At 49.3% G+C, this 22875-nt stretch overlaps 2 protein-coding genes across 16 annotated transcripts in view; both read right to left on the reverse strand.

Annotated features, from left to right (window-relative positions):
• The window catches only part of MKNK1 (MAPK interacting serine/threonine kinase 1), a 41073-nt gene extending 30604 nt beyond the window's left edge, over positions 1–10469 (reverse strand). For 5 of the 7 annotated variants that reach the window (XM_015070478.3, XM_015070468.3, XM_027059292.2 and 2 more), the window contains exons 1-2: positions 10287–10425; positions 495–661 (exon numbers count right to left, since the gene is read on the reverse strand). The gene's annotated coding sequence lies outside the window, so the exon portion shown is untranslated. Of the gene's footprint in view, positions 1–494; positions 662–10267 lie in introns of all 7 variants that reach the window. The other 2 variants (XM_015070463.3, XM_053213648.1) reach the window with 2 other exon arrangements.
• A 2912-nt stretch (positions 10470–13381) lies between these two features.
• On the reverse strand, positions 13382–21975 carry MOB3C (MOB kinase activator 3C). Of its 9 annotated transcripts, none has more exons than XM_053213683.1 (5): positions 21536–21925; positions 18801–18883; positions 18028–18496; positions 15713–15915; positions 13382–15397 (listed from the first exon to the last, which is right to left on the reverse strand). In XM_053213683.1, the coding sequence occupies exons 3-5, from the start codon at positions 18443–18445 to the stop codon at positions 15368–15370; spliced, it is 651 nt and encodes a 216-aa protein (XP_053069658.1). In that variant the 5' UTR covers positions 18446–18496; positions 18801–18883; positions 21536–21925; the 3' UTR covers positions 13382–15367. The 9 variants fall into 9 exon arrangements, with proteins under 9 accessions (XP_053069658.1, XP_053069655.1, XP_026915088.1 ...); XM_053213680.1 differs by having other exon boundaries at positions 18801–18918; XM_027059287.2 differs by having other exon boundaries at positions 18801–18928.
• Between the last annotated feature and the right edge of the window lie 900 nt (positions 21976–22875).

Here is a 22875-nt window from a genome sequence, read left to right on the forward strand (position 1 = left end):
CGAGTTCTTGCTCTCAAAAATAAATAAAACATTAAAAAAAAAAAAAAAGAACACTTCAGAGTAGCATCATATGTCACAAATATTATGCAGTAAAAAAATAAAAATAAAAATAAATAACCCCAAAAGATACATCTCAAGCCATTATTAACAACGGTTACTTTAAGAGAATGAAATTGGGTGGGTACAGAACTTTACTTTTCATACCTCTGTTTTATTGAATTTTGTTATTTATGGTACAGTTGTTTTACTTTTATAAGTAAATAAATATGTTTTACTTACTGTGTGGTTTTCCTTGTGACCTTCTCGGCCATTGTGTTCTGGTAGAAATGTGCTCGTCCCTACTAAGTAACTGTTTTAGGCATGCCAGGCAACCCAGTTAATCCTCGCTGCCCCCTGAATACTGAAATCTCTGACCCACCCTTCCCTCTGGAAGTATCAGGTAATTTCCGCCCGAAGCAATCTAAAAGGTTAAGTGAAATGTGCATCCGTCTTACCTTGCCCAACTTCTGAGAAGTAAATCCTCTGTAAACTGAGATGAAATAATGAAATAATGCTCCTGACAGAGGGCCGCTGTCTACCAGCTACTGCAGCATTTCAATGGCCTCTGGAGGGTAGCATTCTTCAGTTCTACACTGGCTTTTGCTTCACCTGGCATGAAAATCTTTAAAAAAGCAGAAATAGAAAAGATATAAAAGTCTGACTTCTTTAAAACGACTAAAGAAGATAAAGCTTACTCTACATGTTCCCCCAAACCTATGTGTCATACTAGTAAGTAGATATACACAAGACCATCACAGATTTCCCATCTGTGGGAAAATTAGACATTTGAGTGTTTGAAAATGTTGACACCAAGCATTTGGAGATTTAACAAGGGTCTGAGTAAAAGTTTTCAGATTCTGTTTCCACTGTGGGAGTCCAGACCTAGGCCTGGATGACGGTTCTGGACAGCTCTGGTTGCCGAAGAGCATCTCGCAGAAGGTAAAAGCTGACACTTCTCTGTTGTCCATATTTTTAGGGATGAATGAGTTCTGGCTCTATCTCTTAGTGGCCAGGTCGAGGTCTCACAGGCAGCAGGCAGTGGAGCCAGAAAAGGTAAGAGTAGGTGCCGAGAGCAGCAGGCGGTATAATCACGAGCAAGGTTTTATGCCCAATGCATAATTATTGCTAGTTTTCCATCTGATGTCATTTTCTACATGTCCACTGCTATTTTCAAACTCGCGGCTCTAGTTATCCTGTTTCAAAGCTGATTTGTCAATTTCTCTACAAAATGAGTCTCTACTTCCCTTTTTTCCCCAGTGGAAAAGCTCTGACCATGCAGTTTAAATCTGAATTCTGGGCCTCTGTACTAACATTTCTAAAATGATTTTTAAACTGGAAGCCGGATATGTTTCACCATTACCTCAAATCACGTGTCCCGAACTGGACTTGTCCCAACCCCCATCCTTCCTCCTTTCCCTTCTTCTCTATCAGATTATCTCACCCTGCCAGCTGCCCACCCACAGAATGTTTCTAAATCATTTCTTTTTTTTTTTTTTTTAACGTTTATTTATTTTTGAGACAGAGAGAGACAGAGCATGAATGGGGGAGGGTCAGAGAGAGAGGGAGACACAGAATCCGAAGCAGGCTCCAGGCTCTAAGCCATCAGCCCAGAGCCCGACGCGGGGCTCGAAATCACAGACTGCGAGATCATGACCTGAGATGAAGTCGGACGCTTAACTGACTGAGCCACCCAGGCGCCCCTAAATCATTTCTAATGTCTCTTTCTCCTCTAACCTCCTTGCTCCAAATACTCACATGGTCAGGCTTTCTCTCAGCCTGGTACGTTGCTTCTTGAAAAGAACATCTATTCATCCTTCAGGACCTCTCATGAATTACTGAAAGTGGTTCCACAAAGTACAGCAGTCCCTGGCTCTTTTTTATTTCATCCAGCATTTCATCAAATCCATGGCATGCTATGATAATACACAGAGCTGCTATTCACATGCATGTGTGGCTTGCCCACTAGGCCATAAGCTTCTCAAAGGCAGTGACACCCCTTTTTCATCTTTGTATTTCTAGTATCTAACAGAGTATCTGGCACAAAAAAGGGCTCTAGTAAATATCCAAGTTACTTCATCCATAAAATATTTCTTTATTGTCCAATAGAGATTGTTGGCACATACAATTATCCTTCCTACTGTACTTTTTATTCCCCAACAAATCTCTTTGGCCCAATAAAACTATTTCCAGGGCCCGAAGAAGCTCAGGTTACACTCCCTCTCCTTACAGCCACACCTCCAGGGACAACCTTGACCATCTTTGAACTTCAACTCTTTGTCTTTAGTCTTGCCATTGGTTGCTTCTTGCTGCCTATAGGACTTGGCCAATTTTTTAAAAATGTTTATTTTTTATTTTTGAGAGAGAGAGAGAGCATGCACACGTGGAGGAGGGGCAGAGAGACAGAGAGGAAGACACAGAATCTGAAGCAGACTCCAAGCCCTGAGCTGTCAGCATAGAGCCTGATGCAGGGCTTGAACTCATGAACTGTGAGATCATGACCTGAGCCTAAATCGGATGGTTAACTGACTGAGCCATCCAGGAGCCCCGCCATTTTTTTCCACAAAGAACCAGATAGTGAATATTTTAGGCTTTCTGTGTTACATGGTCTTTGTTGTGACTACTTAATTTTGCCTTTGTAGAGTGAAAGCAGCCATAGACAATATGTAAATAAACAACTGTGGCTCTACTTTTGCGAAGCCTTACTTATGGATGCTGAAATTTGGATTTTATATAATTTTCCCATCACAAATATTAATCTTCTCTTGAATTTTTTTCCCCAACCATTTAAAAATGTAAGAAGTATTCTTTAGTCCACACAAAAGAGGTGGTGAGCCAGATATGACCTGTAGGCCAGAGTTTGCCAACCCAGTTTACTTTCCCCTCCCCTCAATACACACACACACACACACACACACATACACACACCTCTGTTCATTTCTACCTCTAGTAGGTTTATAATAAAAACAATCTTCAGAATTCCTTTATGGATTTTGTGTTATTCTGCTGTCTGGAACTACTCAAGGGCTGGGGAGGTAGGAAGTACATGGGCTTTCGAGCCATTAGGGCCTAGATTGAGATTCTGGCTTTCGCATTGACTAATGAGGTTGTCTTGGAAATAATACTTAACCGTTCTGCTTCACTGTCATCATCTATAAAGTGGGGGCAAGAATACTTACGCCGCAGGCTTGTTGTGAGAATTCAATGAGTTAATGTATTTCAAGTTCATGGCACAATGGCTGGCACAAAGTAGGCACTCCATAAATAGCAGATATGACTCTAGCTTGAGATAAGGCTTCCCCAGATTAGCTGTGGCCCTGGACAGCACTCTGTAAACCACAACTGGGCAGCCAGAAGGAATAAACTGATAGCAAAGTACAAAGGCAGAGAGATAGAATTTGGAGGTTTTCAGATTCATGACCCAGGATTCTAAGTGCCTGGTTGGCCCTGATTCCTTCTGGCACCATTTCAAATTCCTCTGGGCCTCTTTTCCTCCTCAGAAAGAACTTCTGTCTCTCACACTGCCTGACTCTTCTCAGCATGGCTTACCAAATACCCTGATGAGCTCTGGAGCCCTCTCCTCCTTCCTGGACCTCTGCCTGGGATAGGGCTGGGAAAGGGTGAATGTGGTCAGACCATACCTACACACATCGGCTTGCCACTGAGTCTTATATAGGCTGGTCACCCAATTCTCTCTCAATTCCTCACAAACTTCCTGCCTGTATAAGGAATGAAATTTTTCCAGAGTTAAGAACTAATTTTTCTAAAGAAGTTTTAGAGCAAAAAAGCCAGTCTACAAACAAGGGATCCATCATATTACTTTCAAGTAATATGAAAACATCCATGGAGGACCAATAAGACTAAAGCTTGTGGTATCTCTGTGCTTGGTCCAAAACCCCAAATATGCGCCTGTTACTTCCTTGCTCCAACACGTCTAATGGGTATCCACCATCGCTGGAATAACCAAGCTCCTGTGCTGGCTGTCGCTCAGGGCCTCCACAACCTTGCTTCAGACTACCACTCCTGCATTGTGTCCTACCACTCCTCTACAGAAATTCTGACCTACAGTCCAGGCAAAATGGACGATCTGTTTCTACCTAATGGCCCTCAACAATTTCCAGCTCTCCACACTTGTGCACAATCTAATCACGGCATCTGTAACATTTAATTGTACACCTCCCCTTAGACTGTGAGCTAGGGACAGGGTGAAGACTATGTCTAATTCCTCTCTGGGTACCCTACACCTAGCACAGGGCCTGGCACGGGGCAAACACTCCATAAATGTTCGTGACTGAATGAAAACACCTGAAGTTATTCTTACCTTAAACTGTTTTAGTTGGACTCTTATTAGCAGACTAAGCAGTCTGGGTCACTGCCAAGAAATAGAAACACCAAAAAGAAGGAAAAGAAGCATGACCAAGGTGATCCAAGCAACGGAAAATAGGTTTTAAGACTGAGGTAAAAGAAACCAAGGCTGCTTAACCTACAGAAGAGAAGAGGAGGCCTAACTCGATTCTGGCTTTAAGTACACAAAAGGTTCTCATGAGAAAATCTTGATCTCATCCTGCCTTTAAAATCAGAAGGAAATTCTCCATATTTATGGACAATGGAACAAGATGAAGTGGCTTAAGTTAAGGTCAAAGGGGTTTAAACTGGAGAGAAAGAAGAACCAAATTACGTACTACTTTTCCAGAGATACTGTTATTGTACTTTTTGGCAAGTGAATTGGAGGGGTCTTACTTGGCACTTTTGTTGAAGGCTGTGCAAAAGGGAATAAGTATGCTGCTCTTTTCCTGTTTATCGTGACAGAGGTGGTGAAACCACAAGTCAGGTGAGATTTTCTAATGAGCCACTGACTTTTACCTGACCCTCTTCCTATAGGCATTTTCTGTCATGTTACACTTTGCAGCTCTGTGATAGAACTATCTATTATTTCAAAGTTTCCTGATGAGGCAATGGAAAGAAAGAGAAGGCAACAATGTCAAAGTAAGACCGTAGGAAAAGTGGCCCTAATAAATATACTTTCTATAAAAAGAATAGCTAACTAGACATTGATAGTAATTGTTAATATGATTAGTATTAAAGCTGACATTCATTGAGCACCTACTATATGCTGGGCACTGTGCGAAGTGTTTGAGATGAGTTATCTCAATCCTCATAAAACCCTATGAGGTGGATAATACTTGTATCCCCAATTTACAGATGAAGACACTGAGACCCGGGAAGGTTAAATAACTTGCCCCAGTCACACAGCTAGCAAGTGATAGAGCCAGGACTCAAACCTAGTCAGTCCAACTCTGGAGTCTATACACCTAGCTACTGGCAACCACAAGAAGCATGAGAGGCTGGAATTTAAAGCCTAATCTCTTGGAATCCAGGTGCATATTCTCAGCCACTTCTTTTAAAGTTTATTTATTTATTTTGAGATAGGGGGAAGGCAGGTGCAGAAAGAGAGAGAGAGAGAGAGAGAGAGAGAGAGAGAGAGAGAGAGAGAGAGAGAGAATCCTAAGCAGGCTCCCTGCTGTCAGCACAGAGCCCGATGTGGCGTTCAATCCCACAAACTGTGAGATCATGACCTGAACCGAAATCAAGAGTCTGACGCTTAACCGATTGAGCCACCCAGGTGCCCCAACTCGGCCACTTCTTTATACTACCCCAACCCAGGAAGAGCAAAGCAACACATGACATTAGCAAGAGAAGAGATCTCAAAAGTGAACCCAAACAGATCCAATATTACAGAGGAAGAAGCTGAGATCAAGGCCTTACAGATGATAATGAGCAAAACTAAGACCAGCCTAGTGACTCTGAGCTAGTCCTATTTCCTCCACTACAGATTCTTGTTCAATGTAAGGGTGAGAAAATGAAGGAATAGTATCTGCCAAATGGGTTCCTTCCCCAGACACTTCTGTAATAACCTGCGAATCTCACATTAGAACTTAGGCCTGAAATGTAAGGGTGCCAGCAGCCTCTCTAAACTGATTCTGAGATTCTACTAGCAAAGGATGGCAACATGCTTGGTTTATGGTGCTACAGCAGCAGACCTGGACCAGGAAGCTTCCATATTAGGCTGGTGATTCACAGTTTAAGCCTGAACTAGACTATTCCAACAGACTCCTCATTGATGTCCTCCTTCTGGGACATTCTTTGCTCCAGACTAGCCTCCATTATGCAACCAGAGGAAACAGAACCCTAGTCATGGCATTAGGAGCCTTGCAGCATACTGGAAAGAACATAGGTGTTTGAAATCCAACACTCATCAGTTTGGACCAAGCTCTGACACTTACTAGCTACCTGACCTTGGGCAAGTCACTTTAATCATTCTGAGGTCTGGCTTCTTCATCTTTAAATTGGGGATAAATATCCCCACATTATAGGATTGTGAGGGTTAAATAAATTACAGTGTGTAAAGCACCTAACATATTGCAAGCCATAATGCAGAGCAGACCTTCAATAAATGTTAATGTTCTTCTCCCAACTTCCCTCTACGTTTTGGCCACAATCCATCATTTCAGCTTATTTCCTCTCCTTACCCATTCCACTCCTCTCCTCCAACACACACACACACACACACACACACACACACACACACACACACACCTCTGTTCATTTCCATCTCTAGACCAGTGCTCAAACTGAAGCTTCCCATAGGAATGAACTTCCTCCAAAGCCCAGCATAAATTTCCACCTTCAAGAATCCTTCTCTAGACCCCCTTTGGTCATGTTGGGATTGATTTCTCCTTTTCCCAAACTCCCACTTTGTTTACATTCCTTACTATATTTACCACAGTCAGTCTGATCTCAGTTATTTATGTACTTATCTATCTTCCCAACTACACTGGAGGGAGAAGGCTCTGAGAAGACAATTACTTACAGAAGGGCAGGAAATGTGTTGTTTTCCTCTGTGTATATTTCTCAATACCAGGGTTTTGTACATAGCAAGAGCTCAATATGTGTTCATTGAATTGAATCTTGCCATCCTTGACTGGGAATCTTTACAGAAAGATCCTGGACTGAGTTTATTCTAAAACTTTGCATTTATTACCTGACTTGATAAACATGATAAACTAATACTCATTGGCTTGCTTCACTTTTTTTCATCCATTCTTTCAATACACTCTGGATTCCTCTCAAGACATCTCCCCAGGTTATAGGGATACATTGTTGGGAGGACATCTCTTACTCACAGAGGTAGGGGGATCTGCGAGCAAACTCTTTGGAGAACCATTCTATCTCATTGGTTAGGAGAGGACTGCCATTTCCACCATATTAAAAACCAGAGTTGTGGAATCAGAAAGTAGATCTGAATGATTTCCATCTGCCTCAGTTTCCAAGTCTATAAATGGAGTTTTAAGGTGTTACATATAAAGCATTAAAATAGTATCCACCCCATAGTAAGTGCTCAATAAATGTTAGATATTATATTAACAATATCGGTGGACTGAAAAAAAGAGTCAGTACTTTCACTTTTAGTACTATCTCTGCCACTGACTGATTGCTTGTGCAGTCTTGATCAAGTTCTTCCCCTCTCGGGGCCTCTCCTCATCTGTAAAATCAGAGGTAGAACCAGATGGTTCCCAAACTCCTCTATCTTCAGTGATGTGTATTTTTCTATGATCATCAAGGAGTCTTCTGTTCCACGTGCTCAAGCTGTTGGCAAGGAAAAATGTGGATTTGTAGCAGCTCGTTCCCAGATGGAAAGGGCCAGGGACAATGCCAAGGCCAAAGGCAGGACAACAGATTAATAAACCACCTGTGAGCCTTCCCCTGCATGATCTATATCATACTCATTTCAGGTCCTTGAACAGAGCACCACCTCCCTTCCAACAAAATTCACACCAAAGGCAAGAGAATAATAATATCAATGAAGAATCCTGCCTTGTACAGAATTCCTGCACTTTCTTCCCTTTGATGCCTGTAAATTAGGGCATCATCAATCTAAACAAGGGCTCTCCTTAGCACAAAGAGAAGGAAAAACACAAAGGCCCACTCTGAACCTGAAAGCTCATAAAACAAAGACCAAAGCGAGTACATAAAAAATGTCAATGACTCACTCAACCACAAACACTGCAAAGGCCTACTATGTGTCAGGAAGAGGAGGGATGAAACAGACATGGTCCCTTACTACCAGTGTACTCAGAGTACACATGAGGTGATATACCCCAAGGTAGACAGTAATCAGAGCTATATTCGAGGTTCAGCCCCTGCTATAGAAGATGGGAAGGGGGGCAACTAATCCAGCAAGGAGAAGTTGCTGAGAAGGTCATATGAGACAAGCGTTGAAAGACAAGAAAGGAGGAGGGAATGCCAGGAAGAGAGTGCAAGCAAAGAAACATGCAGGGAGTATTTAAGCAACAAAAACTAGTTTATTTTGGGGTGCCTGGGTGGCTCGGTCGGTTAAGCGTCCGACTTTGGCTCAGGTCATGATCTCACGGCCCGTGAGTTCGAGCCCCGTGTTGGGCTCTGTGCTGACAGCTCGGAGCCTGGAGCCTGTTTCGGATTCTGTGTCTCCCTCTCTCTGCCCCTCCCCTGTTCATGCTCTGCCTCTCTCTGTGTCAAAAATAAATAAACGTTAAAAAAAAAAATTAAAAAAAAAAACTAGTTTATTTTGACTGAGGCATGGGTGCAGTTTTGGGAGAACATAGGGAAACAGGGCAGGAAATAGGTTTGGGAACAGATTATAGGGCGGGGAGGGGGGAATTGTCTATGCAGCTGAGGAGTCCAGACTTTATATAGTAAGCAATGAAGCCAGCCAAGGTTTCTGAGCAGAGACATAACATGATGAGAACATTGTCTTAGAAAGATCACACGGGCACCCATGAAGGGGATGCAAAAAGAACCACATTACTAGATTACTATGGGACCCCATAACAGGAGGCCATATACACTTCCTAAGCATGTGCTGGAATCCAACAGGTCCTGTTCACAGAACTTCTCTCTGCCATGATTCAGCTTCACGCAATCTAAGTTTAAGAGGTGCTCTCTTGCCAGGCCTTCTAACCATCAAAATCTGCTACAGCACTAGAGTAAAGGCTCCCCGAAGTCAAGAACACAATTAACTCTGGGATCACACAAAGGGAAGAGCTGAGGTGGGAGAAATTGGGGAAGGGGACAAAGTCTTGAACTGGTCTGGCTCCATATGAACATCCAACCCCGAGTCTCCTCTTTACATCACTTCCAGCTGGCCCTTTTTAGAGGGGCTGAAGCAAAGGATAGTAGGGCTGAAAGCTGCAGGCGGATGGCTGAGGATCTAGAGCGACAATATACATCAACTGCCCAGGGCGCTGCTTGGCACGTAAGCCACGGTCAATAAGCATCAGTTCCCTTCTCATCCTACAAGTCAGTTCCATCTACAAAGTCCAGTGAGGGTTCAAGACCTAGGTGACCTCAACTCTTCCCCTGGGGCCTCTCTAAAGTTCTCCCCTCCAAAATGACCTAGTTCCTAGAAATCACAGCTACCATGTATTCAGCACCCATTCTGTGATAGGTGCCATCCTGAGTGACACATGTAATCCTAGTCAACCTTCACAATGACCATATGTATTATGCCCTTTTTATACCAGAGGAACCACAGCTCTGAGAGGGGAAAGGACCCAAGAACACACAGCTAGGAAGTGGCAGGTGTGAAATGTGAACCCAGGACTACCTAACCCAAAATCAAGCACTTCCAACATTTTATTCGTGTCACCTGCGCTGGGCTCTGATCTGCTACTGACCACCTGACGGTAGCCTGGAAATCCCGAAGAACAGATTACTTCTGACATCATCTCTCCTCACTGTACAGCGACCCACACATGTCAAGAGCTTTTAGATGAAAACAGTTAACTTTAAAATAAGGTAGGACACATACAGAATAAACTCCTCACGTGAAAATCTATTCGTGATGTTAGACTGCCTGCGCCTTGAGCCCAGCCATACAGCAGGGTACGGGCTGAGTTTCAAACTGGCCACTGACTGAGCTCCGACCTCGGACACCTGTCAATCTAATCTTGACCCCAGGCACCGGCGGAGCCCCGACCGGGGACACACGCTGCGTCCTGGGCTCGCCACAGACGGTACCCCGCCAGGTCATAGACGCGGTCCCTGAAGAGAGCCCTAAACAAGCGTCCCCTCAACATTCCCTTCACAGCACGATCGGATCGTGACCTCGGGCCGCTCTGAAGGCCCCGTCTGCCCTGTCCCGGGCACACCGACTCCTTCACAGACCCCCGCCCCATTTTGCTCGGAGGGATACCTCGCTGGGGCGGCTTTACCTCAGCTGACTCTCTGCGGGACCGGTCGCGCGCACCCACCTGCAGGTCGCTCCGAGAACGCGGAAGAGGCGGTGTTAGAGCCGAGGGGCGGGCCCGACCAGAGAGGGGCGGGGCTGCGCGTGCGCCCTGATGGCTACTCCCCGGGAAAGGGTGGGAGCGAGCTAAGTAAACTGAGACCAAGTGAGGGAGAGGGGTGTAGAGATTGCCGGGGCAGGGGGTGGGGCTTAGCTCCTTTGACAAATGTTTTTCGGAGTGAAGGTCGGGAAGTCAAGGAAGCGCCAGGAGGGACGCGGCCAGGCCAGCGGCTGGTGTAATTAACATTCACCGGGAGCTTCCGTGTGCCAGGATGGAATTTTTAAAGTGCCTATTGCATGTGGGGAAATGCTGCCAGTCTTTTCTAAAACGAGGGCTGATTCTGTAAAATTTCTGAAGACTTTTGCGTACCTATCTTTTCACCTTGAGAGTTTCCTTGAGTAAAGGATTACCCCCAGTAGTTCAAAATGAAACACTTAAAAGTTAATTTCTTGGAGGGGCGCCTGGGTGGCTCAGTCGGTTAAGCGTCTGACTTCGGCTTGCGTCAGGTCATGATCTCACCACTTGTGAGTTTGATCCTGTCGTCTGCCTCTGTGCTGACAGCTCAGAGCCTGGAGCCTGCTTAGAAATCTGTGTCTCCATCTCTCTCTGCCCCTTCCTCCCCTCAAAAATAAGTAAACATTAAAAAAAGAATTTTTTTAAGTTAATTTCTTGGCGAAAACCAAGTGCATTTAAATTAATATGTTAACCCCCAGCCCTTCCCTAGGCTGCAAGTGTAATGAGGGAACGAGTGCTGACTTGGGTTTAATTCAGGTCCTGACTCTGAATGTGTTTCCTCCGTGGTGAAATGGAAGTAAACATCCCTTCCCTATCTGTCTCAGGATTGTTGTGTGGGTCTGATGAGGTAGAGCCTCTTAGACTTCTATCTCCCACCATTCTGACAATGTTTATTCCTTTCTCCTTTTGAGCTCAGTGTTCTCACCTGTATAATGGAAGAAGGTCTGGAACATGAGAGAACATTCAGGGCTTTGCTAGATTTCCCAGTCTGGATGAAGGCTGGTAAGGGGAACCTTCTCCCACGCTTCTGTGTTGAGTCACTTACAGAATCCCTCAGTCCAACCTGAGGCCCCTGTATATCCTGACCTCTCCCCACCCATAACCTTCCAGGCCCACTCAAGCTACATGTCCTCAGAGGCCATGCTGGCCTGTTCCCTGAATATCTAAATAGCCAACTGGTCCTGAGTTGCTCAGGCCTATGTTCCAATCCAGGTCCTTAAAACTGCTATGTCTCTATGCACATGGTGACCAAGTTCAGGTAATATTAGATGATGGCTCTGGGGGCTCAGAGAAGGGCTCCAGGAGGGCTCCCCCAAATCAGGTGGAGCTCTAGCCATACTGTGGCTCCCTTCACCCCACACTACATACAGCTCTTGGGGGTGGGAGAGTAGGAATCGCAGCAGAAACCTCAAAAAAGAAGCTACAGTGTTCTTCAGGGCCAAGGGTGGGGTGGGGGGCATCCTTTACTCAAAGGTGGAAGCTCTGCCCCAAGATGCAGAGTGGCTGGCTTCCTCATTCCCTGCTCTAAGTATTTTTATGGATTTTGAGCAAGCAGGAAAACAAAGCCTTCTGCAGTGGCTGCCCAACCGAACTGCCCTTCTACCCCCAACACATGCCTCTCTCAGGAACCCCTCCTGCCAAGTTTTGCCCTATGGGGTGGAGGTGGGGGCTCTATCCTCTGTCTTGCTGAGGCACCAGCTCTCTCTTCTGTATCCTCCTTTCTCTCTACCTCTGTCTAGTCTTCTCTGAGCATCCCTGTCTGAATTTCTCGAAGCAGTTTTGTGATGTCTTCCTGATGTATTCAGACATTCTCATGTAAAGTGCAGGCCTTAGCCACACAGTTCTGAGATAAATTTACCTTCCCTGCCATAGTGGATTTCAAAATAACTACGAGCCCGGAGCCTGAACTTTCTAAGAGTCTGAGCTATCCAGTCATTGAGGAGGTAGTGGGTACCTGTCACAGGAAGTGTGCAAACAGAGCTACCTTTTAGAATGCTGGGCTGGGCCTCCAGCTCCTAGAGCAGTGAAAGCAGGGATACTGGGCACCAGGAAGGGAACCAAGCCAGGCAGATAGCCAAAGACAAACCTGATTTGGTAAGCTATTGTATGTTACACATTTAGAATTGTACCTGACACAGAGTGAGTATTAGCTATTATTGTTGATTGTGAATGATCCACAGACTGTGAGTAATGAAGGAGCTCAGAGATAAGTCAGTCACTCACTCCCACACCTGGTCATGAAACAGACTGGGAAATTGAGGTCTAGAGGGGAAAAGAGGCCCACCACTGTACCTCAGGGGCTGGGCTGGGCCTGGACCCCAGGTCTCTGCCTCCCAGGAGAGTCATTGCACAAAGCCAGGCTGTCTCCTTCTTAGGGAGAGGAAAGAGCTCTAGGTAGCCCTTTGCTAACTCTTAAGAACAAGCTGTTTTCTGCTCTTGTGTGGGCAGCTGGTGGGTAAGGGACAGTGGAATGGCAGCAAGACCAAAACAAATTGTCTCCTTGGGAATAAGCTCAGGAGTCAGCCCCATGTCTTGCCACCCCAACTTTGAGCTCTGACCACACCCAACAAACAGCCTTTTCTCGAGAAGGGCTTCCTTTGCTGTGATTGGGGACTGTAGCACTATATTTCTGCCCTGTCCCTTAACCTACTAGCTCCAATAAGCCACACAGATTAAGGGGTGGGGTGAGAATAGCCATGCCAGGGAACCTGAGCTGAAACAAGGAAAGACTCCCAAGAGACTGAATTCCCCAAAGTCAAGAGCCAACCCTCCCTACTCTGAGAGTCCTAGACTAGGCCAGAAGTTCTGGGTCCAGAATTCCCAGAACCCTGGGAAACCGTTAGTGTCTCCACCCTGTAGAGCTAGGCCAGACGTGACCACACCAGCCAGCCCTCCCCATGGCCTGGGATCTCAGGACAAAGAGCCTTCCCTTCCCCATTCTGGCCCGGCTCCCTCCACAGCCTACCCAGGAGCCATGTGGCATCCAGACCACAGCTTCCCACCAGTGCCGCTTTAGTTTGCCTCCTTTATTTTACCAAAAATAACAATAATAAAGTCTTCCCTCTGTTTCACAAAAATAGATTTCCCATCTCCCCAACCCCTCTGCAGTCAGCACTGGCCACAGCCTAGAACCCATCTTCCAGTCCTCAGTCCTCCCTGAGGCAATCTCTGATCCCTGGACCCCACCCCAACCCAGAGCCTCCAGCAAAGCTGCTGGGTCAGTGTTTCCCCCTGGGAACTTCTCCAGAGACAGCTGTCTCAGGTCCAGCTGGCTGGCCTCAGGAGCCTCATACACCTCCCCAGAGATCAGGCAGCTTCTGGGCCACTGAGAGGGGCATGACTTTGGAGACTTGGCTCAGCAGACAGACCCAGCCAACCTGAGAGGCAGTGGGGCACTCTGGCATTCACTACAAGTCTTTGCTCAAAGCAGGAACAGTTGTGCCTTAGAGAGGGGCTGTCAGACCATCTTTCCACATGCATCTCACCTCCCTATGTAGCAATCCACAGGCCCTGAGGTGGGAGTCAGGACCCCTGGTTTCTACTCCAACTCCATAAAAGCCTTGCTATGAGGCCTTGGACAGTTTCTCCCTCCTTTCTTCAGGGCTTCCGTTTCCTCCTAGGTACACAGTAATTCTGTGAGACTGGATAATCCTCAGGCCCTTCGTGGCTGTCCACCCTCGCCTCCCAGTGTAGAGGCTCTTGGAGGGGAGGGCCCCGCTTCTGCTTCAGTTTCCCCACCTGTGGATCTGGGCACAGGGCTGGGCATGGCGGTGCTGAGTAATGGAGTGTCAAATCAACAGTTTCTCTGTGGATAGCTATCCAACCAGCTGGACTGTCTCGGGGATGGTTGGGAAGGAGGCAGATCCTTGCAGAATGGGGGCTTTCCAAGCCTAAAAGGGTCCATTCACTAGTAACACATCTTCAGTGTCCTGGGATAGGAGAAAAGACTCTGGAGTTCCCCAATTCAAGTTCCACTGGCTCCTTGGGCTGGAGGATTATTTTGTGCTGGGCTTCAGATCCTGAGAGCCAAGTCTACAGATTCTGGGAGCTAGATTGGAGTATATGATTTCCAGTTTAGGGACCAGAGGACCTTTGTGGATATAAGGGATCAACCCCAGCCCTCAAGAGGCTGTCTATAATCAGGCTTTCTTGGAGGCAGAGGGATGAGTGAAATGATAGTTCCTGGGTATCTTTGGCTGAGCAAATCAGAACGTGTGTCTGTGGTGGGCCAGGGGTGTAGGTATCCAGGGCAAGACCCCCTCCTTACCTCCCTATAGCTCCCCAGAACTCATGCTTATGGAAGACGGTAGCCTAAATGTTAAAATATAGAGCTACATCTACAATCACATTTTGTGCACTTTTACACATGGTCAGAGTGGGGATGACCTGTCATCACTCCTACAGTGGTCGTGGTCTGGTGGTCCCAATCCCTATTAACTTCCTTCTTCCTTCCCTCCTTCCTTCCATTCATCCATTTACCTAACATTTATGGAGGGCCTACTATGTGCCAGGGAGGATCTAAAGCAGCTAGTTCTTATAGACACACCCCACGGTGAAAACCACATACACACACACATACACTCACACACACTCAGAGTCATCTGTATTCACTCACACAGATTGCTCACTCTCTAGTACCTTTCTTGCTATCACTCAACCACATCCACATTCCCCAAATAGGCAAGGGAACCACCATGGAAGGGTCAAGTATTGGAGCAGAAACCTAGCCAATCCCACCCCTAGACTTCATGTGGAGATGTAGCTCCTTTTTTCCTTCTGTTTGACCACTTTTAAGCTCTCCCCTTCTCCATTCATAAGCAGTCAAGGGGCATGTAGGCAGACTCCTGAGAACCACAAGTTCAGGGGCTTTGTGTGTGTGGAAGAGTCCCAGGCACTTCAGATTTCTCTGCTACCAGACTACTGAGGGTTCTCTCTCCAGCCACTCTGTGTTCACATGGTCCATCTGACAGTCAACAACTCCAGACCTGGGTTCAGTGACAGATCCGCTCTGTCATCTCCCTCTGCAGAGACATAAGGCGGAAAGGGATGAGTCAGAGCTCAACCTACCAGGCAGCCCCTTCCCAAACTATAGAGCCTGGCTGTTCTTCTGCCTGAACCTGGCCCCTTCCTGCCCCCACTCCCAACTCCAGACTATAGACTTAAGTCTGTAAACTGAGACTTGAATGAATTCTCTATTAAAGAACAGAATCCACTGCTAAATGAATTGCCTTCTTCTAATCTATCCACTTGGGTATTGGATTTTCTTGAAGTAGATAGCCTTTGGATCTGAAAATTCTGAGGCTAGCCTTGGTTGGAGAGGGCAACAGGGGCCTTACCAGTGGCTCTAGCTCCCGCTGGTCCACAAGGCTGAACTCGCGGATGAAATAGTAGAAGTGTTTATAGCAGGTGTTGACATGTGCCTCAGCCCCCATGCTGAGGATGCTGTCAAAGTGGTGAATGTAGACGTGGACAAAGACACGGAAGAGGCGGGTCAGGATCTTGGTGCAGACCTGCTGGAAGTTCTTGGGGAAGGGAACTCCTAGGGGGTGGGGATGGGCAGAAGTGGTGGGGATCAGCATCCTGGTGATGAAACACTGCCCAACCCTGCCCTCCCCATTCCAGGCCTAGGATGGCCACTTCCCTGCCAGGGACAGAGAAAGACCATGGTCCACTTTCTCCCCACTTCCCTTTTGAACAAAGCACAAATCTCACTGTGCCCCTCCCTTGCTGAAATACAAATCATCTCCCACATTTTCCCATCACCCTGAGCAGGACTCTGCAACTGTGCTTGGGTCACTGACCAACCCTTCTTTGGCTATGATGAAAGTTATGTTCAAATTCTCCACAGGAATATGTGTGTCTGCAGGTGCTGTCCTGTGACACCTGGGTTACAATTCCAAGGCGAGTTTATCAACATCTAGGGTCCATTTTTAAAAACATTGGTCTTTGGGATTAAGTTCTGACTGTACAGCATGGTGCCTGCTCAAGGACTTTCATGATCTGATCCTGACCTCCTTCTCCAGCCCCACCCCAACCCTTCCTTTTCATAACATTCACACAGCAGGTCCCAGATCCCCAATCCCGAGAACTACAAAATCCTCAAGAACTAGTTCAGATATCTCTCATTCCTTCAACTATTCAATAACACTTACGAAGAACCTTCCATCTTTGAGCCAAGTTCTGTGCTGGGCCTTCCTCACCTTTTGCTTCATATGGTATGGGTACCATAGCCTTATAGATAGGATAAAGTAGAAGTGTGTGACGGTGACACACGACAGTGAAGCCACTTGCCCAAGGCCATGCTTCTTGATTAGACAGACTGAAGGCAGGATTAAAATGCTGTTGGCACTGCACTGCTGTGACCCGCAGAGATAAATGCCACAGCCCCTGCCTGAGGGAAGCCCGGTACCTGTGAAAAAGACACAATTTCTGCACAGCCCCTCACACTCAGGGTAGAGATCTTGGTGGCAATGCCATCTTCTCTGCTGTGGCAGAGTCATCCCCAGGGTTAAGGTACAGACACCTGGGGCTCACAGTCCTGAGTTAGAAGAGGCTACAAGAGAATAAGAGCCCAGACACAGGCCCACACTGGTCCACCCTGCTCCATACTGGTCCTCACTGCTCTCAGGTGGGGTTAAGCCCTGCCTCCCTGTGAGCCCTACTAGGCCCAGCCCATATTCCTCAGACTTGTCCTGCCCATCTAGACTTGGGGCCCTGGCTCTTAAGAGACCTGAGCTGCACTTCTGAATCCCTCCTGATTCAGTGCACTGCCTCTGTTGGCCTCAGTTCCTCCTATGTGAAATGCAGATGCCCACTGTTGGGCATGATGGTGCAGGAAATGGCAGGCCCCCAGCTGGGGAGGGGCTGTGAGCACTGAATCATGACTCAGTGCCCAGCCTCTCTCAGTATTCAGATATCTCCCCTCTGGGCTTGACCACCCTGCCCAACCCATCTCTGATTCCTACAGCCTTGATGTGGAGGAACGGGAGGCCAGGTGGGGGTGGGGCTGCTGTGATGAATAGGGTGTCATGCCTGCTCAGCTCCTGGGCTGACACCCGCTCTTGCTGCCCTTGGGTGGGGAAGCAGGGCCAGTGTGACTTCACTCATCTCCTCTCCCCACCCTCACGGGCCCAGGCTGCCCAGCTGAGATAAGAAAAGGCCCCTTGGCTTGGGCCTGACAAGGGAAAATTCTGCCCTCTGAGCCCCCTGAGGTGGAGATACAATCTGGCCTTCCCAATCCCCACCCCTTTCCCTTTCCTGGAGCAGGGAGTCAGAGGGAGCTCCCAGGAGGTTGCAAGTCAGTCAGCCAAGGCAAGGTGACCGGTTAGGAGCACCTAGAGACATCTGTTCTAGAAGGTTCTGAGAATCATAGTGGTCTTGCCAGGGTGGTTCCTGGAAGGACACTTAAGCCTCAGACAAGGGCCCCAAACAGAACCACGTAGTCCTAGGTCAAGATGCCTAATTTTGAACAGACACTTAACCTCTCTGAGGCTGTTTCCTCTTCTACAAAATAGGGATGAAAAATCATGCCCCCCCCCCGCCACCCCTTACGGAATTGCTGTGTCAAACTAAATGCCTCATCTGTAGAATGGCCTCTCGTGGCTCCTTCCCTCCCTGGCCAGGCCTGATTTGCCTGCCAGGTGGCACTCACCAACACGAGTGGGAAAGACGTCCTCGTCATTGATGAGGCCCTCAATCCAGTCCATAAGCAAGGCCATGTAGCGCGGCGCTGAGAGCTTGGCAGGCCGCCTATACTGGCGCTCGTCCTGCCAGCGGTACTCATAGCGGGGCCCTCCGGCCATGACCGGGCAGCTAGTCTCACTGCAGCGCTCAGCCATGGTGCCATAGATGAGGTTGATGCGATTGAAGAAGTCCACCACGTGCACGGCGATCCAGTCGTCGATGTTCTCTCCTGGTGGCAGCCTCACCACAGTGCGCAGGTCCAGGCCTGACTTGAGTGATGCCTGTGCCTTCTTGTACAGCTCGAAGCGCTGTGTGCCTGGTTCGAAGCGCTTCCGAGGCCGGAATGTCTTGTCCTTGGCGAACACCTGCTTCAGGCACAGTGCCATGGCCAGGCGGGGCTGAGGGCAAGGTGTCCGGGGGCAGGACCTGTGGCTGCCCTGCCAGGGCCAAGGGCACGGGGAGAGCATGGTGGTGAGGTCCTCGCCAAAAGGGCTTTGACTTCCCAATACATCATTTTCCTCTTACTCTCAGCTTTTGGCCCACCTCAGCCTTTGCCTGGAATCTAAGTCCTCCTCATCCCCTAGGTCCAGGGCCCCTGCCCTATTTCCAAGCTACCCTTGCTCCCCCTGCCAAGCGCCCACAGCCCCCCCCGCCCCCCATCTCATTTTGCTACCTCTCCCCTTTCACTGCATCTCACAGAGGTCTGGGCCTGGGCTCCAAACAGGTGCTCATCAGACTTACTGTTGACTATTAGAGAGGTGGCAGAGGCTTCCTGCAGGCCCTCCAGGAGGCAGGGGCCTGGATAAGATGACCTCAGGGGTGCCCTGTGGACCAGGTGGTGCAGCGTGGGAGAGGCTGGCTGTATTGTGCTGGGGGTTGGGGTAGGGAGCAAGGCCCCGCCTTCAGCTTCCTCTGGGATATCCCGAGTCCATCCGGCCACCGGGGATTCCCAGGGAGCAGGAGGGACTTTTCTACCAAAAATGTACTTTCCTTTTATTACCCCCGAAAGAGGAAAGGGACCTCATGTGGCCAGCTGGTGGCCTCTGAGTGTGGCTGCAGGCACTAGAGGAGAGGGGGAGGTGGCAGGTCCAGATGGGTACCACTTCCTCCAACAGTGGCTAGAGATCCCTCCCTACCAAGCCAGCCTCCTCCAGACCCAAAACTGAACAAGCTGCTGGCTCCCCCTGCACCTGACAGTACAAGCTCGGTGAGCACCTACTATGTGCCTGGCACTGGAAAGTAGGGGAATATAGTCAGATCTACCCAGCTGGGCCTATCTAGAATTCAGACAAATTTGTTTTGCCTCTTAAATGGAGGCATCCCAGACTCAGAACAGAGTTTGGAACAGCAGGCTTGGAGGCAGGCAGGGGTCCTGGGTTCTAGTCTCAGCTTTTCCATGGCTGGGTGACCCCCGTAGCAGGCATGAGTCTCACCCATGCAACATCCTGGGTCACTCAGATACAGACTAGGTTTCTGGGACTGGTGTGGTAGTCACCTCACCTACGCTGTGCATGTGTGAGCTCTTGGGAAAATCAGACCCAGGTACCTGCTGAGAATGGAATTTAGCCATAGACTGAGGGCTAAGCCTGAGTGTAGGCTAAGCACTGAGCTGTGGCTCCGGGCTGACCTCTGACCTGGCCCTGACCCTTGTCGATTTGAGTCCTGACTCTAGCCCTAGACTGAGGCTGAACACAGCCACAAAAAAAGCCTCGCCTTAACCTCAGAGCTGATATGAAGCACCTTCCTTTCTCATGTCTCTAATAATGCTGGGAAGAATGGAGGAATGAGGACAGGAACAAGGTGACAATTGGGGGAGGTATCAGGTTAGGCAACAAGTCAGGCTAGTGGAGAAGTTTGGAACAAGGATTCTTTCTTGGACCCATAACAGGCAGGCCAGGATGGGGATGGTCAAGAAAATGACAGGTGGTATGGACAGGAGGGGCAGATCTCCCAGCAGGATCTTGTCCTCTTGAAAAAACCCCTTGGAGATGTGGAAAGTCATCTCACCCATTCCCTGATCCTTGACTTCTACCCAAAGAAGTCCCCAGTGTGGCTCCTGAACTTCCTGATCCCAGAGGAGATTTCCACCCTTCACATGCCACCTGCATTCTAAACTCTGCTTGCGGCAGGTGCTTCCAAAAATCATTCCTACTGCAATTAGGTGGGGTTCCTGGTTCTCCTCCTTTGCACAGCCCCCTTTACTGACAGTTACCAATAGACTACCACCTGAGCATTCATCTCACCCCACCTTTCCTGCCCACTTCCCTCCACCAGCCACCCAGGGCTGTTTCCTGATCCCCCACCCTCCTGCCCCCATGTTTTTCTTCCACTAGTCTTTCTGACTACACATGACCAGGTTGAATGCTACCTCCTCCCACAGCCCTCTCTACTAAACCCAGAACCCTTTCTCCTCAGGTGGAAGCTGCCCTTTGGCCATTGTTGCCCCACCCCTACCCCAGCCTAAGTCAGGGCACATAGCTGATGCTCAGGCTTTAAGGAAACCTTACAATCAAGAACTATAGAGTTGAAAGAGCCCTGAAAAATCAACCGACCAACCCACTTCTTGCACAGATGGGGAAATGGAGGTCCTCTTTCTGAGGAGCCACCATTCACAAAGCAAGTTTCTGGTAGGGGATCTCTAATGATTGAATTGGGAACCAGGATAAGGTGGGGCGCAGCCCATGACAATGAGTAAAGGACCATTTTCTTGTACTGGCTGGTCACTGGTCTGGTGGAGGTAAGGGGAAATGAGGGGAGTGGAGGGAGAGAAAGGAGGGGAGTGGGGGGAGAGGAGAAGCATATTCCCACCAATTAGATGAACCTAATTCCTGTTCCCCCAACATGCTGAACCTCCCTCTTGCCCCCACAACACCTTAAGTGACCTGACAGTGAGCTAGACTCCCATCTTCTGGCTGTAGAATGTCAAGACCTGGGTCTTTCCCCCAAGAAAATGTAAGTAAGCTTCAGGAAGGGGAGGGAGGGAATCTATACACACCCCTTGTCTCTTCACTTCCCACTCCCATGCCCTTGCTGAGTTTCCATCCCTCACAGAACCTCTGTCCCTTCCCTGAATCATGGCCATTTCTGCCTCTCAGTCCCTGCTGCTAATTCTCGGTGTCCTTTTACTCCTAAAGTACCCAGTGATGACTCACTCCCTGGGTGGGCATCTGGGTGGGCTTCCCAAAAGACCACAGAATGGCCCTGTCTGTTCCTGACATTTACCACCCCCCTGCCAGAGCCACACCTGCCACTACTCTGATCTGGCCCAGGATCTTGGACAGGGGCTGGACCCAGTTTGAACCCAGAATGCAGCCTACAGCTGTAGGATGGGTGTGCGGGGGCGCCCTGAGGGCAGAGATCCAAGAGAAAGGTAGGGGCGGGACTCCACGCTCTTCCCACCGCGCCCGGTCACCCTCGCCCACCCCTTGCCCTCCCCCTGAACCCCCCGACCCCCTCGCCCAGCTGCCGGGACAGACCTGTCTTAGGACCCAGAGGCGCAGGCCTGACGTTTCCGCTCCCGAAGACACGCCCCCCTCAAACACCGCCACCCCCAACCCCGACTTTCACAGCTCTGAGCCTCGGACCCCGGACCGAGCGCCTGCGGCCAGCCTGCCTTGGGGCGGACGTCGCCTCCGGTCGAGGCCACGCCGGGACAGCCGAAGAAATGAAAGTGGCAGCGAGGCTGGGCCGTGCGCGCGGCGGGGGCGCGGGCGCTCACTCACGGGGACCGCCTCGGTCCTCCTCTCTGGCCGCAGGGTCACATCCCCAACACGCTGGGTCGCGTCCTCCTCCCGTTCTCCGGCTGGGCCGGTTCTCTCGCCTGTCCACCGGCCCGCCCGCCCCGCCGGGCCGCGGTCGCCCTCCGCCCCCGCGGCGACGCCAGCTCCGCCCCCGCCCTCCCGGCCCGAAGCGCCGCGGCCGCCGGGCGGGGAAGGGGCGGGGAAAGGGGACCCCCTCCCAGTGCACAGACGCACGCCCGCCTTTCCGGGAAGTCCGAATCGTGCTCCCAGCTTCCCGCTGGGCAAAGGACGGACTGAGCAGCTGGCCCTGGCCGAGTCCCCTTGGACTTCTGCCATAGAGGCAGACTCCGCTTCCTCAACTGTAAAATGGGGACAGGCCCAGCTTCTGTGTGGAGCAGAAACAAGGGGCTGCTAGGTAATGGTGGTTTCCTGTCTGTGTTCCACTTGTCCCTGAGCTCAATCAGGATCGGGTCTGCCCTATCCGCTCTCATACCCTCGGTTCCTGGCATGGTGCCTGGCACATAGCTGGCACTTAATGCCCATTTGCTGAGTGAATAAATGCTTTGGTAAACACAAGCTGAGTCCCTCACCCAGCACTGAAAGGACAATGCTCAGATGACAGGGTTACCCCCCCCCCCCCCCCGCGACCATGCCTGGGAGCTTTGCTCAGGCTGGGCAGATTCTCCTCACTCCTCAAAGTCACCCCATTTCCCCCACAAGACCTTTGTTCCAGCTCTTCCCAGTTTGAAATATCTTCTTTACCTCCTTTCTTCCAACCAAATCCAAACCTTTAAGACCTGATCTGCTCTCTCTACTTTTCAGCTTAGGTTCCTCCCCTGAGGGCAGACAGATATCCCATACCACGACTTGGGCGGACTTGGGCCGTGGTCCCCAGGCCCAGAGACCAGTTGGCTGACTCTCCCGGGATGGAAGGGAAGGTTGGAGGCCTTCTAGGGTGGGAGGGCCAAGGCAGGGATACGGGCTACAGAAGTCACTCTGGAGGGGTGCAGAAGATGAGCAGGTGTGGGGTAGGGGGAGCTGGCAGCAGGAGGTAGGCATTTACCATTGCACAGATC

This window comes from Acinonyx jubatus, chromosome C1 (genome assembly GCF_027475565.1).
Source record: "Acinonyx jubatus isolate Ajub_Pintada_27869175 chromosome C1, VMU_Ajub_asm_v1.0, whole genome shotgun sequence".
Taxonomy (NCBI): domain Eukaryota; kingdom Metazoa; phylum Chordata; class Mammalia; order Carnivora; family Felidae; genus Acinonyx; species Acinonyx jubatus.

Bases quoted from the DNA above. Each gene is read 5' to 3' on its own strand.
- MOB3C (XM_027059291.2), bottom strand. From the start codon at position 18,445: ATGGCACTGTGCCTGAAGCAGGTGTTCGCCAAGGACAAGACATTCCGG. The intron at 15,916-18,027 runs GTGAGTGCCACC...CCCACCCCCTAG, and splicing joins CGTCTTTCCCACTCGTGTTG to GAGTTCCCTTCCCCAAGAAC. The intron at 15,398-15,712 runs GTAAGGCCCCTG...ATGTCTCTGCAG, and splicing joins AGCGGGAGCTAGAGCCACTG to AGGGAGATGACAGAGCGGAT.